The following is a 15,278-nucleotide window of genomic DNA, read 5'->3' as shown; positions in this document are numbered from 1 at the left end:
GGTCAGAGGTAGGGGGTCAGGGTGGTGGCAGATCATATAGGGCCTCCTAAAATAAAAAGTAGCTTAGTCTGTTCAAGCTGCTATAAAAAAATGCCATAGACGGGGTGCCTTATAAACAACAAATTTATTTCTCACAGTTCTGGAAGCTGGAAGTCCATGATCAGGGTGCCAGCATGGTCTGGTGAGGGACCTCTTCCTTGTCACAGATTCTTTTTTTTTTTTTTAACTTCCTTATTGATTAAGGTATTACATGTGATCTTATCCTCCCACTCATGCCCTCACCCCCCTGGTGTCTGTGTCCATTGGTTAGGCTTATATGCATGCATACAAGTCCTTTGGTTGATCTCTCCCCCTTACCCCCACCCTCCCCTACCTTCCCTCTGAGGTTTGACGGTCTGATCGATGCTTCTCTGTCTCTGGATCTGTTTTTGTTCATCGGTTTGTGTTGTTCGTTATATTCCACAAATGAGTGAGATCATGTAATATTTATCTTTCTCTGACTGGCTTATTTCACTTAGCATAATGCTCTCCAGTTCCATCCATGCTGTTGCAAATGGTAAGAATTCCTTCTTTTACCGCAGCATAGTATTCCATCGTGTAGATTCTTATTGTATCCTCTCCTGGATAGCTTTGAAAAAACCACTACTCACCTCCTGAAGACCTGTCCCCCTCCTCCCCCCCCCAACTCCCCCCTACACCACCAGCTTGGGCATAGGCTTTCTTTTGACATATGAATTTGGGGGTGGGGGGTGGGGCACAAAAGTTCAGATCATAGTAGAAAGATGCTTGAATTTTATTCGGAATCAAGGGAAGCCCCTGGAAGGTTTTGAGTAACATGGGCAACTTTGCTTTGATCTAGATTGGTAAAAACATCTCTTACCTTCTTTGGTGATAAGAGCCACTTGGATTCTGAAGATATAAGGTTCAGTGGGTAACTGTGATGACTGTGCAGATGAGTCTGAGAACTCTGTAAACCTTTAACATTCATGGTTCCTATAAACTGCGCGGCTACCTCTGAGGCCATAGGGTTAACTGAGACGTCAATGAGGCTAGTCTGAATGGAGATGTGCTGTTAATTGTACAATACACTCGAGTTCCAAATTTAGTGCCAACACACGAACGTAAAATTTCATTAAATCTTTTGGATGATTACATGTTGAAATGATAATATTGTGGCTATACTAGTGGGTTAACTAAAATATATCAATCTTAACCTCTTTCTTTTTGCTTTTTAAAATCGTGGCTATATTTGGTTTAAGACGGCATGCGTGGCTTGGATTAATTTCTATTGGGCAGGGACTTGGCTGGCTCTTTGTTCCTAGCTGGCACTTTTCATTCGGGACTTCCCTCGAAGGTTCGCCCCATACACCCGGCTCAGGCCTTGTTGGGGTCCAGCCCCAGTAGGTCCAGGGATCCCCAAAGGTGTGGATGAAGTCGGCGAAGAAGGAATGACACGGAGACAGCCTTCAGTTGATCAGCAGCCTAGCCAGGATCTCTAGCCAGGATCTCCCGCCAAGTTCTGGTTAGGATCCAGCCAAGTTCTGGTCAGGATCTCCAGCGAAGTTCTGGTTCAGATCTCCAACCAAGTTCTGGTCAGAATCTCCAACCAAGTTCTGGTGCCATGTTCTCTCGCTAGTTTCTCCAGCCAGGTTCTCCAGGTTCTCCAGCCAGGTTCGGTCGCCAGGTTCTTTAGCCAGCTTCTCCAGCCAGGTTCTATCCAGGTTCTTTTGCCATGTTCTGTCTAGGTTCTCCAGCCAAGTTCTGTAGCCAGGTTCTGTCCAGGATCTTTTGCCATGTTCTCTTGCTAGGTTCTGTCTCTAGGTTCTGTCGCCTGTTGTCTTGTTACATCTGTATTTATACCAGTTGATTTTAATCCTGTCAATTTCTATTCCAAAGGTTAGGGCATTTCTTATCTCCATTCCAGGGAGTAAAGATTATGTAGCTTAAGCATGATTGTTCTTAGTTAAAGTGATTAACTACCCACCTGGCACTTAGTTAAGGGGTTTTATTCCCTCCCTAACTTCAGGGAAAAATCCCTACCTGGGGAAACAACCTTTCTCAGAGAGGTGACCTTGTTTAAAACACACAGCGCCAAGAAGGGGAGCAAACATATCAAGAACAGTATGCCATATACGCCAGATCCCCTGAAACATGCTGTGCAGATGCTTCTTCCCTGCAGCGACTGTGTCAAGCAGCAAGGATGTACCGGCTCCCGGCAAGGCCTGGACTCTCCGGTTTTTCCTGTGAATTCCCTCAGCCTCAGGTCTGTGTGTCCAGTGTCCCTCATTGGACTCCAGTCGAAATGGTGAGGGCTCGGCTGGGCGGACACCTTGCTTTTGTGGCACCGATTCACCAGGCGGCAGGGGCGGCCCGCCTGATCCTCCGAAAAGCCCGAAGGTCGCTTGGACGCAAGACCACCCTCGGGGTCCTCCCAGGCCCCTTCCCCTTCCATCCACCGCCAAGGAAAGTAAATAAAGGAACCCTATAGGTAGGACTCAGTGGTTCTCAACCTCCTGGCCCTTTAAATACAGTTCCTCATGTTGTGACCCTAACCGTAAAATTATTTTCGTTGCTACTTCATAACTGTAATGTTGCAACTGTTATGAATCGTAATGTAAATATCTGATATGCAGGATGGTCTTAGGCGACCCCTGTGAAAGGGTCATTCGACCGCCAAAGGGGTCGCGACCCACAGGTTGAGAACCGCTGGTAGGAGGCTTAGGATCACTACTCACCGCGGTGGACTCAATCAAAACACACCTCGGAGCCTACAAGCCACACCAGGCCGATCCAATCAACGCCCGCCTCAGGCGACTGGGCGTGGCTCGGTTAGCCAATGGCATCTCTCGCCTTCCTGGCTTCTCATTGGAAGGGGCACGGCCGATAGGCGGGACTTCCTGTCCATCCCGGAATAACTTCCTTTCTGTTCCATCTTTTCCCTCAGATACAGTCGGGAAGTCGGTGCCCACTCCACGTCTTCGCGGGCGGTGAGGCGAGTTAGGGTTTGAGCGCGTCGTGGGGTCGGGGCGCCGGTCGCTAGCTTTCTGCCTCTGTCGCCTCGTATTTCCCGCCGGGGAATGGCGACGTATACCTGCATCACCTGCCGGGTGGCGTTCGGCGACCCCGAGCTGCAGCGGGCCCACTACAAGACGGACTGGCACCGCTACAACCTGAAGCGGAAGGTGGCCGACATGGCCCCCGTCACGGCCGAGGGCTTCCAGGAGCGCGTGCGGGCGCAGCGGGCCGTGGCGGAGGAGGAGAGCAAGGGCACGGCCACCTACTGCGCCGTCTGCAGTAAGAAGTTCGCCTGTGCGAACGCCTACGAAAACCACCTCCGGTCCCGGCGGCACGTGGAGCTGGAGAGGAAGGCGGTGAGTCGCAGGGTGGAGATGATGAATGAAAAGAACTTGGAGAAAGGGTTGGGCGTGGACCGTGTTGACAAGGACGCCATGAACGCGGCCATCCAGCAGGTCATCAAGGCCCAGCCGTCTCCCAAGAGGGCCCCTCCGGCGCCGGGGAAGGAGTCCGGGGGTCCCGGGGCGGTGGCCGAAGGAGGGCGTGCGGCCGACGACCGAGACCCGGCCGAGAAACCTCCCCGGTTGCAGTGGTTTGAACGGCAGGCGAAGAAGCTGGCAAAGCAGCAGGGCGAGGAGGAGAGCGAGGAGGGGGACCTGGATGGAGACGGTAAGGGCCGGTGTGTGTGCGTAGTCGGGGGCGGGGTGGGTGTCTTTAAATGAAAGCGATGGGAGCGGCTTCCATGCTTTCCGAGGTCGCTTGTCTGTCCAGTAGCCGCGCGGGGAACAGTCTGCTTCGTTCACTGTTGTGCATTCCGGGCCTGAAGCCTTGGGGGCGGGGAAAGGTGTGTCCTTCATAAACACCTGCGGAGCGGATTGACGCCCTCTCTGTTGTGAACGAGGAGGCTTTTGCACAGTGGTTCTCAACCTTCCTAATGCCGCGACCCTTTAGTACAGTTCTTCATGTTGTGGTGACCCCCAACCATAAAATGATTTTCGTTTCTACTTCATAACTGTAATTTTGCTACTGTTATGAATCGTCATGTAAATATCTGATATGCAGGATGTATTTTCATTGTTCGCGACCCACAGGTTGAGAAGGACAAAATAGAAGGACCAAATGCTCTTGGGTTTCTAGTTACCATGGATTTGCACTTAATTTAGTTGATTGACACAGTGAAAGGAGAGGTTCAGAACCAGCTCCTAACCTGGAATGAGGAGCTGGAGCCAGCAACCTGGCTCCTTGACTTTGAGTTATTTACTCCTCCTTTCCCTCGTCACACATCCTGTCAACACCGGTTGTATGTGTACATAGAGACACGGGGAAGACGCAGAGACTCCTTCAAGGAGTTTACTGTGGGCTGGAGAAGAGAGGTGAAGGTGTTTCTTAGCCTTACAGCTTGGTCTGTGGGAAAGGAAGGGTGAAAATTGAGATCTTGGAAGAGGGGTTGTCCCGGGAGGTAAGTCAGCAACTACCACCTCATGCTTGTATGTTTGTGTGGTTTCTTACATTGTGGTCACCACTTTTCTTAAACTAACCTTGTTTCTCAAATCTCTGGCTTGAAGATTGGGAAGATATTGATTCTGACGAAGAAATGGAATGTGAAGATGCGGAATCGATGGACGAGTTGGAGGAGCAGGATGCAGAGGAGGAAGAGGCGGGGGCAGGCGCTCCTCTTGGTGCCATCTCCATAAAGGACTGCTTATTTTGTTCCCATCATTCAAGCTCCCTTATGAAGAATGTGGCTCACATGACTAAAATCCATAGCTTCTTTATTCCTGATATAGAATATCTTTCGGATCTTAAGGGACTGATCCAGTACTTGGGTAAGTACAATAGCTTTCCTTTTAATGAGGAAATAGCACATAATTGGGGGGCAGGTCTTAAGGAAACATTAGTTTTATGTTTTTCGTCAGTCTTTGACTTAATTACTATTACATGTTTATTTTGTGAAGATCAGAAATTTGGTGCATGTTTTTAATATTTTTTTTTAATTGTACAGATACATGGTGAGGTTGCACCTGGCCACAAAAGCTTTTTTTCATATTTTTCCCCCTCAAATTATTTTGTCAGGAGAGAAGGTTGGTGTTGGGAAGATTTGCTTATGGTGCAATGAGAAAGGGAAGTCCTTTTACTCCACGGAAGCTGTGCAGGCACACATGAATGACAAAAGCCACTGTAAGCTCTTCACAGACGGGGATGCTGCTTTGGAATTTGCAGACTTCTATGACTTTAGGTAGGTCTGTGGTTTGTAATGTGAAGCAAAGTGAAGTCATCGTCTTTGCATTGAAGTGATATTAGAAGTGCCAGTGCCTGATCTGTGTCTGGCACCATACAATATAGTCTTCATACCTCTTATAACATCTCTATATGGCAGGTTATTCGCTCTTGTTTTGTTGATAAGAAACTGAGTGTAACAAAGTTAAACACTTACATATGATAAAGAGAAGTTCTCAGGCCCCAAACTGAAATTTGTTTGACTTGAAAACTCGGGGGCTTTTGGCGGTTTAATGATCAGGAGTTCAGCTTTGCCAGTTGACCTTAGGAACAGAAGTACAGGCATTAGGTTTTGGTTTCCCTCAGAGTCCTTCAGGCACAAGCTGTCTCCTAAGGGGGTTGAGGCAGTTGCTGAACTAGGCCAGTCGTATGCATTTGATGTTGAGATGATCCCATAGGTGGTTCCCCTTTACCAGAAACTTGTATAATTGAAATACTATGCACTGAATCTATGGTAGGCACTCTTGAACAGCTAATTCCTAGTGTCAAGATGCCGACGACCTAGCACAGGTGTGCCACACAAGCAGGTGTGTATAACTACATGCCAAGTGTGCTTACACCATATGCTACAAGTATTCAGAAAAGTCCTAATCTTCTCTGTTGTCATTTTGCTTTTTCCTCCTTATTTCTCTTGTAGTAAAGGAGTTTTTCATTTTTGTCACTTTGGTATTTTTGTCATTTTTGTGTAGTGGTAACCCATTGTGGGTTTAATTTACATTTCCCTGATGATGACCACTGTAATTGAGGACCTTTTATAAATTAACCATTTAGATGTCTCTTTGTGAAGTGTTTGACCAAGTCTTTTGTCTGTTATTCTTTTGGGTTATTTGTCTACTGTTAACATTTTATGTGCATTTTTCCAATTACTTTCTATATATTTGTGAACATTTTTAGGCACACAGTCTTCTAGAACTGCACCAATATGGTAATTACTAAGTGTACTCATGTGGCTATTTAAGTTTAAATTGTAAATTTAAAAAAAAATTAGTTCTTCAGTTGCACAACTACTATTAGTTCTTCAGTTGTCATAGCTCAGTGCTTAACAGCACACCGATTTGGAACATACAGATAATTTCTCTATCCCAGAGGTCTATTGGACAGCTTTGTTCTAGAATTTAAAAAAAAAATTTTCAATTACTGTTGACATACAATATTATATTAGTTTAAGGTGTGCAACATAGTGATTAGACATTTATATAACTTAGAAAGTGATTACCCCAGTAAGTCTAGTACTTATCTGACACCATACATAGTTATTATAATACTAATGGCCCGGTGCACATTGAAAGGTAATTAATTAGGAGAAATATTTTAATATCACTGTTTACCCTTTCTCTATAATAGAAGTGTCAACCAAATTCATGATCAACAATGACAGATCAAAACACAGGCGTATGATTGGCACCAGCGAGAGCTTTAAATGTATCGTGCATGTGCAAGTCAACGTTTATCTTTAAATTGCCAGTGCGCGTCATAGGTGCTGGTCGGATGGATGGACGGTCGGTCACTTAGCCTTTTATATGTATAGATTATTGACTGTATTACCTATGCTGTACTTCATGACTCAGTGACTGCTTTCCCCCTGCCCCCGTGACTGGTTTTTTTTTTGGTTCTTTTCCAGTCTGTTAAAAGGGAAAGCTTCTTTATTTTTTTTTTTCAAGAAAAACGATTTTAAATATAATAATGTTACATGCAATAAACATTAATATTTTAAGAAAAACTATCTTAAATATAATAATACATGCAATTAGTATCTCAAGAAAAATGATTTTAAATATAATAATGTTACATGCAATCCCCTGTGACTGTTTTTATAACTGGCAATTTGTAAATCTTAATCCCTTCCCCATTTCACCCTTCTCCCCAACACCCTTCCCATCTGGCAACCATCAGTTTACAGAACTTATTATTATAATGGTTAAATTGACGAGAGCTGCATTTCCAGCTCTATATTCTCTCCCTCTATGGCTACCTTCCTAGGGAGAAACAAATAGGTAAAAAAAATTCAATTATAGGTAATCTGCTCATTGTTTTTTTAGTACAATTTTAGGTTCATAGCAAAATTGAGCAGCAGGTACAGAGATTTTCCATATCCCCCTGCCCCCACACGTGCATGGCCTCCCAGGTTATCAACATCTTCCACTTATTGTACATTTGTTAAAATTAATGAACCTGCACTGACTCATCATTATTCAAGTCCGTAGTTTGCATTAGAGTTCACTCTGGTATTCTACACTGAACAGATGTATAATGACAGGTATCCACCATTATAGTATCATGCAGAGTAATTTCATTGCCTTAAAAATCCTGTATGTTCTCTCCCTCCACCCCTGACCCCGGAAACCACTGATCTTTACATACGCCATAGATTTGCTTTTTCCATAACTTCATGTAGTTTGAATCATTCAGTAGCCTTTTCAGACTGGCTTGTTTCACTTACTAATAGGCATTTAAGGTTCCTCCATGTCTTTATGGCTTGACAGCTCATTTCTTTTTGGTCTTGAATAGTATTCCATTGCCTGGATGTACCACAGTTTATCCATTCACCTAGTGAAGGACATTTTAGTTACTTCCAAGTTTTAGCAATTATGAATAAAACTGCTAAAAATATCCGTGTGTAGATTTTTGTGTTGACAGTAGTTTTTAGCTCTTTTGCGGATATACCATGTAGCAAGATTTCTGGACCATATGGTAGAGAATTACCATATGTCAGTAGTTTTCTAAAAAGCTGCCAAACTGTCTTCCGAAGTGGCTGTACCATACCATTTTTCATTCCCCCCAGCAATGAATGAGAATTGCTATTGCTCCACAACCTCATCAACATTGGTGCTGTCAGCATTTGGATTGTGGCCACATTTAAGCATCTTATTGTTTTAATTTTCACTTCCCTGATAATATGATCTGGCATGTCGTTTTACACGCTTATTTGCCAGCTGTATATCTTCTTAGTGAGGTGTCTGTAGGGTCTTTGGCCCACTTTTTAATTGGGTGTTTGTTTTCTTATTGTTGAGTTTAAAAGTGTTTTTTTAAAAAAATATTTTGGATAACAGTACTTTTTCAGATGTATCTTCTGAAAATCTTTTGTCTGTGGCTTATATTTTAATTCTCTTGAAATTTTCTTTTCACAGAATAGATGTTTTTAATTTTAATGTAGTCCAGTTTATCAATTTTTTTTTCTTTTATGGATCCTGTCTTTGTTGTGGTACCTAAAAAGAGTCATCACACAACCCCAAATTACCTAGATTTTTCCTGTGTTATCTTCTAGGAGTTTTATAGTTTTATGCTTTCTATTTAGTTCTATGATCTGTTTTGAGTTCATAAGTCATTTGTGCACTTTTACTTCAGAGAAAATGTTAAAAAGTTGTTTTCTGTCTATAGACCCTGCAACTCTGTATTGCCCCTTTTGGGTAGCAAGTGGATTTGCCACATTTGCAAATGCAATTTATGTCTTTAGTTAAATTTGAGGTATTAGTCTATTTATTAATACCTTTCACTGTTTTCAGGAGTAGCTACCCAGATCACAAGGACAGGGAGGATCCTGATGAGACCGAGGAGTTGCCTTCAGAAAAGACCTTGGATTATGATGATGAAACCATGGAGCTGATTCTACCATCTGGTATGTGCATTTGTCAAAAATAAATAGTTTAGCCCTAGCTGGTTTGGCTCAGTGGATAGAGTGTCAGACTGCGGACTGAATGATCCCAGGTTCGATTCCAGTCAAGGGCACATGCTTGGGTTGTGGGCTGATCCCCCAGTGGGGGGCTTGCAGGAGGCAGCCAACCAATGATTCTCTCTCATTATTGATGTTTTTATCTCTCTCTCCCCCTCTTCCTTCCTCTCTGAAATCAATAAAAAAATATATATGTATTATAAAATAAAAATTAAAAATAAATAAATAGCTTAATGCCAGCGAGACTAGTGGAGCTGCATGTTCCCACCCGTTCTTTTCCGTATTGACGGGAAAAGAACATAAAACCTAACATGCATGTTTGTGTTCTCAGGTGTGTGGTACTCTGAAGCATACCAGTGAGCTCTGTGTTGGCTGTTCTGTTTAAATTGGATCACTGTTTTTGCTCGCTTCTGTTCTGTCTCATCAGAATGCTTTGTCAGGCATTTCTTTTCTTTTCAAATATGTAGATTTGTTCTATTGATCAACTTTTTGGACCCAATCTAAGTTTTTCTTGTTAATCTTGACCTTACTCTTATTTTTTGAACTGATTCCTGTTTCCTTATATTGCTCAGACTTCCAAATGGTAGTCTGACATGGGTGTATCTGATTGACAGGGACCAGTTTGACTGTTTCTGTTTTAGGGAGAGGTTTAGAGTTTGAAATCTGTCTTGTACTATGGGGAACAATATTCTTAATGGTGGTAATCTAGTTCCTGCAGATCAAGTAGCTATGACAAAGAGCAGCCAGTAGAGGGCACTGTGGGCATAAATCTGAAAACTGGTTTGGCTCTGTTGCTTGAGGTCTTTGCTCTTCAGTTTCTGTGAAGTAAGTTGCTATGAAAAACATATCTAGTGAGCCGCTGACTAGCCAGATGAAACTGTTGGTGGGTCCACAAGAGATATCTAGATCATCTTAAGAAAATGACTGTTGGAGATACTTTCCCCCTCACAATCTAATGTCACTGGTTGTTGGGCTACTTGTTAGGCAGGAGTGGACAGTTCTGTAAGTGGTTATTGCTGTGGTGACAGATAGATGGACAAATTGTGACTTCACCGTAACTCAGACATAACCCATCTGTTATATATTGAGCAGTCAGTGTGTTCTAAAAATAATTTTCCTTGATGAGGCCTTCAAATGGAGCTGTTCTCAGCATATTATACTTGGTGCGTAAGGTCAGGTTCTCACTGTCATTGACACAGGTCAGGGTGGCTCTAAACATTGCATGTTTTTATTCAATCTGCTAGCTGTTGGAAATGAAACCTTTTCAAGGATGTTCTTAAAAGGCAAACTTCAATAATAATGTATTTCTAAATGTTGATTAAGAATATAAATATATTGACTTAGTATATACTAATGACCAACATTATCATTTAATGATTTTGAGGTATTCATCATTACAAACCTAGAGCATTCCAACCTAACATTATAAATAGAAAATCACAATGAACAATGCTAGGTTTCCTGCTAGAGTCTCCATTTAAGTTGAGTTCATATCCATCAGCTGCATCTCACTTATTTTTTTGTGGTCTAGGAGCTTCGTTAACTCTTAAGCTGCCAGAACAGTCAGGTTTGGAAACATGTTTTTATCTATATCGGTATTCAAAGACCGTATTGTCTTTTATTTGGACGTTTCCTTTTGTCTCCCTTGAGTCTGAAAGTAATTACTTTTCCATTCCTATGTAGCAAAAAAATATTTTCTGGTAGCTTCCCAGGTAGAGGGACTAAAATAATGGACCTGACAGAATTTTTCATGTAAATTAAAGATCGAGGTCTTAAAAGCAAATACAAGTGTGTGCCATACTTATAGTATCCTGTACGTATAGTATCCTTACAGTATCTTTTTACACAGGATTCTGAAAGAAATGGCTTTATATATGTAGGTGTCAAACTTTCCTAGAAGCTGTCCACATGGTTCTACCTAGCCATATTTCTTTTACTTATTTTCAGCAGGAATAGCTATTTTTTATCTTTTGTATATGCTGTTAAATTTCTACATGTTTATATCTGTCTGGAAATGTGTTTGATTGCTTATTTCCTAATTAATATTCTTGTGAAAACACAACTTGTATTGAGTAAGCTCTCAGGTGATGCCGATGCTATTGGCCCAGGATCACATTTTGAGAGCCTCTGTCCTCATGGAGTCGGGAGTTAGTCTTCACAAAGGCCTGCCCCCTTCCCTTTCACCTGCTGTGAAGCTAAAATATAGGGGTCATCACACTTTTCCTGTAAAGAATCAGATAGTCTATAGAAATTCACTTCTGAAAGCATGATTTCATAATCTTACCAGATCCTTCTAAATAGGCAAAAGCTATAGAGAGAATTCAACTTAATCATCTTTTAAAACCCTAGTTCACCGGGTAATTTCCATCATTTTGAAAGCAATAGGCAGAGCCAGGCCCATCTGCATCTACACCAGCATTCTCTGCGTGACCCACCGCAGCATGGCCACCCCCACGCGCTTTCTGAAGCTCGTGCAACTGGAGCAGCGGGGAGGGGCGCCGTTCCAGGTGCTGAGTGACATCATGAAGCAGCCCTGCTGGTTCCACAGAGTACCTCAAGAGTCCGAAGACACTTCACCTCGAGGCATGGCTGGTGGAAGCGATCCTTGGCCCCGATGGAGAGCACATTCTGCACGTCGAGTGTGTGTCACAGACCCTGCTTTACATTAATCAGCGGGACTCTGAAGAGGCAAGACTGAGATCCTGATATTTGGTCAGCCTTCTTACCAAAAGGATGTGTCCAAGATGATCATGAACTTGGCTCACTATCACCACCAACTCCGGGTGCAAGGCTTGGGGAAGAACCCAGCCCAGGAGGCCAAGCCTTGGAGCTTCTCCACTGTAAAAAAAAAAAAAAAAAAAAGGCAATAGGGCAGTGTTTCTCAACCCAGGCATTTTGGGCCAGATAATTCATTGATGCAGAGGGTTATCCTGTGCATTGCAGGATGTTTAGATATATCCCTGACTTCTATCCACTAGATGCCTTATCCACTGTCTAGCTGTAACAACCAAAAATATGTCCAATCATTGTCAAGTGTCCTGAGGTAAAGTCGCCCCTGTCTGAGAACCACTGCTATAGAGAATTTAAACAAAGGAAAGATGGGTTGATTTTTGTTCTAGCCTGACTGTGACTTGTAGGCCTAAACATCAAGACTGTTCTCTGTGCTTAATCTTCTATTTAAAAAAAAAGTTAAAATCCCATACCTCATAGGGTCCTATTATCTATATTAGTAGGTATTGCTATGTGAATTTCTAGGTAGGCATCTACACTAATAAAAGAGAAACATGCAAATTGGTGTCACTCCGCTACGCCCACCAGCCAATCAGATGAGCCTGCAAATTAACCCACCAAAGATGGCGGTTAATTTGCATATGCAGGCTCAGAGTGAAGACTGAAGGCTCCGGCCCGACTGAAGACTGAAGAGACTTGGCTTATCCACAGCAGAGAAGCCAAGCCTTGCTGCGGCCGCAGCAGAGAAGCCAAGCAGCACACACACACAGGGCGCCTGCTCTGAGCCTCTGCTGCCAGACTGTGGTTTAAGCCATAGTAGGACATTCACTGAGGGCTTCCGGACTGTGAGAGGGGACAGGCTGGGCTGAGGGACCCCGACTCCCCAGTGCACGAATTTTGTGTACCAAGCCTCTGGTATTGTACATAAATATAAGTGAACACTTCACCTAAAAATTACTTACCATTCTCTTTTTTAAAAAATCTCACTGCTTTCTTGTTTTCTTTCACTTTTCAATCTGCTGCTTCATATTTTTTCAACAACTAGAGCACTGTCTCCTGTGGCACTCCATTTTCCAGCTTGATACCCTGTGGAGTCTGCTTTGGAAAGCCCTTGCTTTATAGCTGTGTCTTGGAAAACTATCCATCTCAGTGTTTAAATATTGCTCCTCTGAAAAACAGGTGCCAGAGTGGGCCATCGCTCCTTGATGAGATACTACAAACAGCGATTTGGCTTGTCAAGAGCTGTGACAGTTGCCAAGAACCAGAAGGCCGTGGGCCGGGTACTCCAGCAGTACAGAGCCCTGGGATGGACTGGCAGCACAGGTATGTCGGCGTGGACAGCCACAGACCAGCCCATGCACTCGTTTTACAGCAGGGCTGGGGGACGTCACTTCCATTTATGTCGTCTTTGTGGATCTAGAGAGGTCTAGGGGAAACTTAGCCTCTTGGCTCTTTGGCTCCCTTTACCACTTGGTTTTTTTATGCAGTAAACCCAGTTCTGTGACTTAAGAACTTCATATTCCTGGAACTTTCTAAAACTGCATCAACACCATTAACTTTTTCAGAAGATAATAATTACCAAAAAAGTATTTAGCAATCACCAAAGGTTTAAAAAACCCTGGAGGTTACACAGAAGAATTAAGTAGTATCTTTGTGGCAAAAGTGGAGTCCTATCTGATATACTTGTAGGTTCTTAATGATGAGCATGAATAATATAATTCACTCACACCTCCTTTTCCTCATTTATGAAATGGTGATGATAATAATAGGACCTACCTTGTAGAGTTGTGCAGGTTGATTATCATAATGCATGTGTGCTATAGTATATGCGTATAATCAAGACTAGCCATCACTCCTTTATGTCCTTCCCATTGAAAACTTAGTAAGAGTTAAGCAATAAAGCAGGCCACTGAAATTGTTGGTCTTTGATGCATCATCATTACGAAATTATTTAAGGGTATTCTGATGTGTCTGCTGTATGAGCTCTGTTCTTAGCTCTTCTGGGAAAACATCAATCCACTAGAGGACTGTGGAGATAATAAGAGGAGAGCTCTTTTTTAATGGCCTGGAGAGCTGTGTCCAACCAAAATCCATTTTCAAGGCCACTGTGTTTATATACATTTGGTTTCCTTTACTGTGGCCACCTGTGAGCTCTTACCATTAGGTCAGAACAGATGAAGTAGAGGGAAAAGTAGCAACAGGAAGGCATCCATCAATCGGCTTCCTCTGGTTCTCACGCAAGGAGGACACCCGTGTAGGAGACTGTGACTCAGTCTGACGAGACCCTTAGAACATCAGTTGGGCCCTAAAATGCATCTACTTGGTGACCTGGGCCACTTAAATCTAGCAGACACTGATTTTATCTTATGCTTCTCAATTGTATACACACACTCACACACACTAGTATATTAATTCTGGGGTACACATAAACCATAAACCCCCAGCTCACTGTATGGAGATCCCAAGTTAGCAAATTTTCTTTAAATATAAGAACCCCAAACTTAGTTTGAGATTCTCTGCAAAGATTGGGTTTTCTCTGATCACAACAGACATTTGCTTCATTCTTATCTCCTTTCCAACCACAGGAGCAGCTCTTATGAACAAACGGGACATGCAGTATGTCCAGAGGATGAAGTCAAAATGGCTGCTGAAGACGGGAATGAAGAACAATGCCACCAAGCAGATGCACTTTAGGGCCCAAGTGATGTTCTGAGGGCCTGCTGTGGATTGAGGCATCGTCTCCTGTACAGGGGTCCTTGCCTGGGAACCAGCAGAAGCTGATTGTATGACAGTCCTTTTGCTGCTACTTCTCCCTGTACTTTATCTGTTCTGACCGAATAATAAAAGGCAGAATCATATTGGCTCTTGAATATCATTTCTGGTCAGATTTTAAAGGTTATGTTTTCACAAAGTGTCTACTGGACTCAGGACTTGCTCTACTGCTGGGAAGTGTCTGTTGCCTTAGCCTTTATCTGATTTATGGCTGTCAGCATAATATGGGAAACTCACTAGTGACTTGTCTGTTTCAAAGTTTAACTTTCAGAAGAGTGACTTAGCAGATGATGGCACTGGAACCTAGTAAGAGGGCTTAGTTGAACGTCACCCATTTGAATGTACTGCGGCTCAGGAGGTGGTGAAAGTCTGGGCTCGTTCATTAAATTCAGGCAAAGTTAAAGAGCATATCAGTGGCTTGCTGTACAGGCTCTTCATTTCTAAATATGAACACAAGAATGACGGGGCTGTGCACTCAGTTTCCAATACTGCCTTTATGTGAGCAGTTAGTTCAGGAAGGAAATAAGTGTAGTGTTTACATCTCATTTTAGAAACAAGTTACCTGAGGATGAAATCTCTGAAGTTGGTTGAGAGGAAACATATATTGGAAACAAAGTTAAACACTAAGTTCAAATCCATTCAGCTACCTTTGTGCCTAGAAAATTGACTTGGTTTTTCAATCTGTAAAATGGGGTGTTTACTACCTCACAGGTTGGGGTTAAATAAATTTGCTAGAGGACGCATCACTCATTCAGTCCCCAGCATAAAGTAAGTGCCAAAGGTCTCTCTGGTTGACCAAATTGGTGCCACACCG

General features: G+C 43.0%; 1 protein-coding gene across 1 annotated transcript; it reads left to right on the top strand.

Annotated features, from left to right (window-relative positions):
- Positions 1-2,918: 2,918 nt before the first annotated feature.
- On the top strand, positions 2,919-14,550 carry ZNF622 (zinc finger protein 622). Its single transcript, XM_070411921.1, has 6 exons — positions 2,919-3,684; positions 4,581-4,841; positions 5,089-5,251; positions 8,796-8,908; positions 12,872-13,015; positions 14,278-14,550. The coding sequence occupies exons 1-6, from the start codon at positions 3,078-3,080 to the stop codon at positions 14,403-14,405; spliced, it is 1,416 nt and encodes a 471-aa protein (XP_070268022.1). The 5' UTR covers positions 2,919-3,077; the 3' UTR covers positions 14,406-14,550.
- The last annotated feature ends 728 nt before the right edge of the window (positions 14,551-15,278 follow it).

The sequence above is a fragment of the Myotis yumanensis genome, unplaced genomic scaffold (genome assembly GCF_028538775.1).
Source record: "Myotis yumanensis isolate MYYU_CA2020_CCGP unplaced genomic scaffold, mMyoYum1.0.hap1 SCAF_4, whole genome shotgun sequence".
Lineage (NCBI taxonomy): Eukaryota > Metazoa > Chordata > Mammalia > Chiroptera > Vespertilionidae > Myotis > Myotis yumanensis.
This window is presented reverse-complemented; position numbering and strand designations above follow the sequence as displayed.

Bases quoted from the DNA above. Each gene is read 5' to 3' on its own strand.
- ZNF622 (XM_070411921.1), top strand. From the start codon at position 3,078: ATGGCGACGTATACCTGCATCACCTGCCGGGTGGCGTTCGGCGACCCC. The intron at 4,842-5,088 runs GTAAGTACAATA...TTATTTTGTCAG, and splicing joins GGGACTGATCCAGTACTTGG to GAGAGAAGGTTGGTGTTGGG. The intron at 8,909-12,871 runs GTATGTGCATTT...TCTGAAAAACAG, and splicing joins GGAGCTGATTCTACCATCTG to GTGCCAGAGTGGGCCATCGC.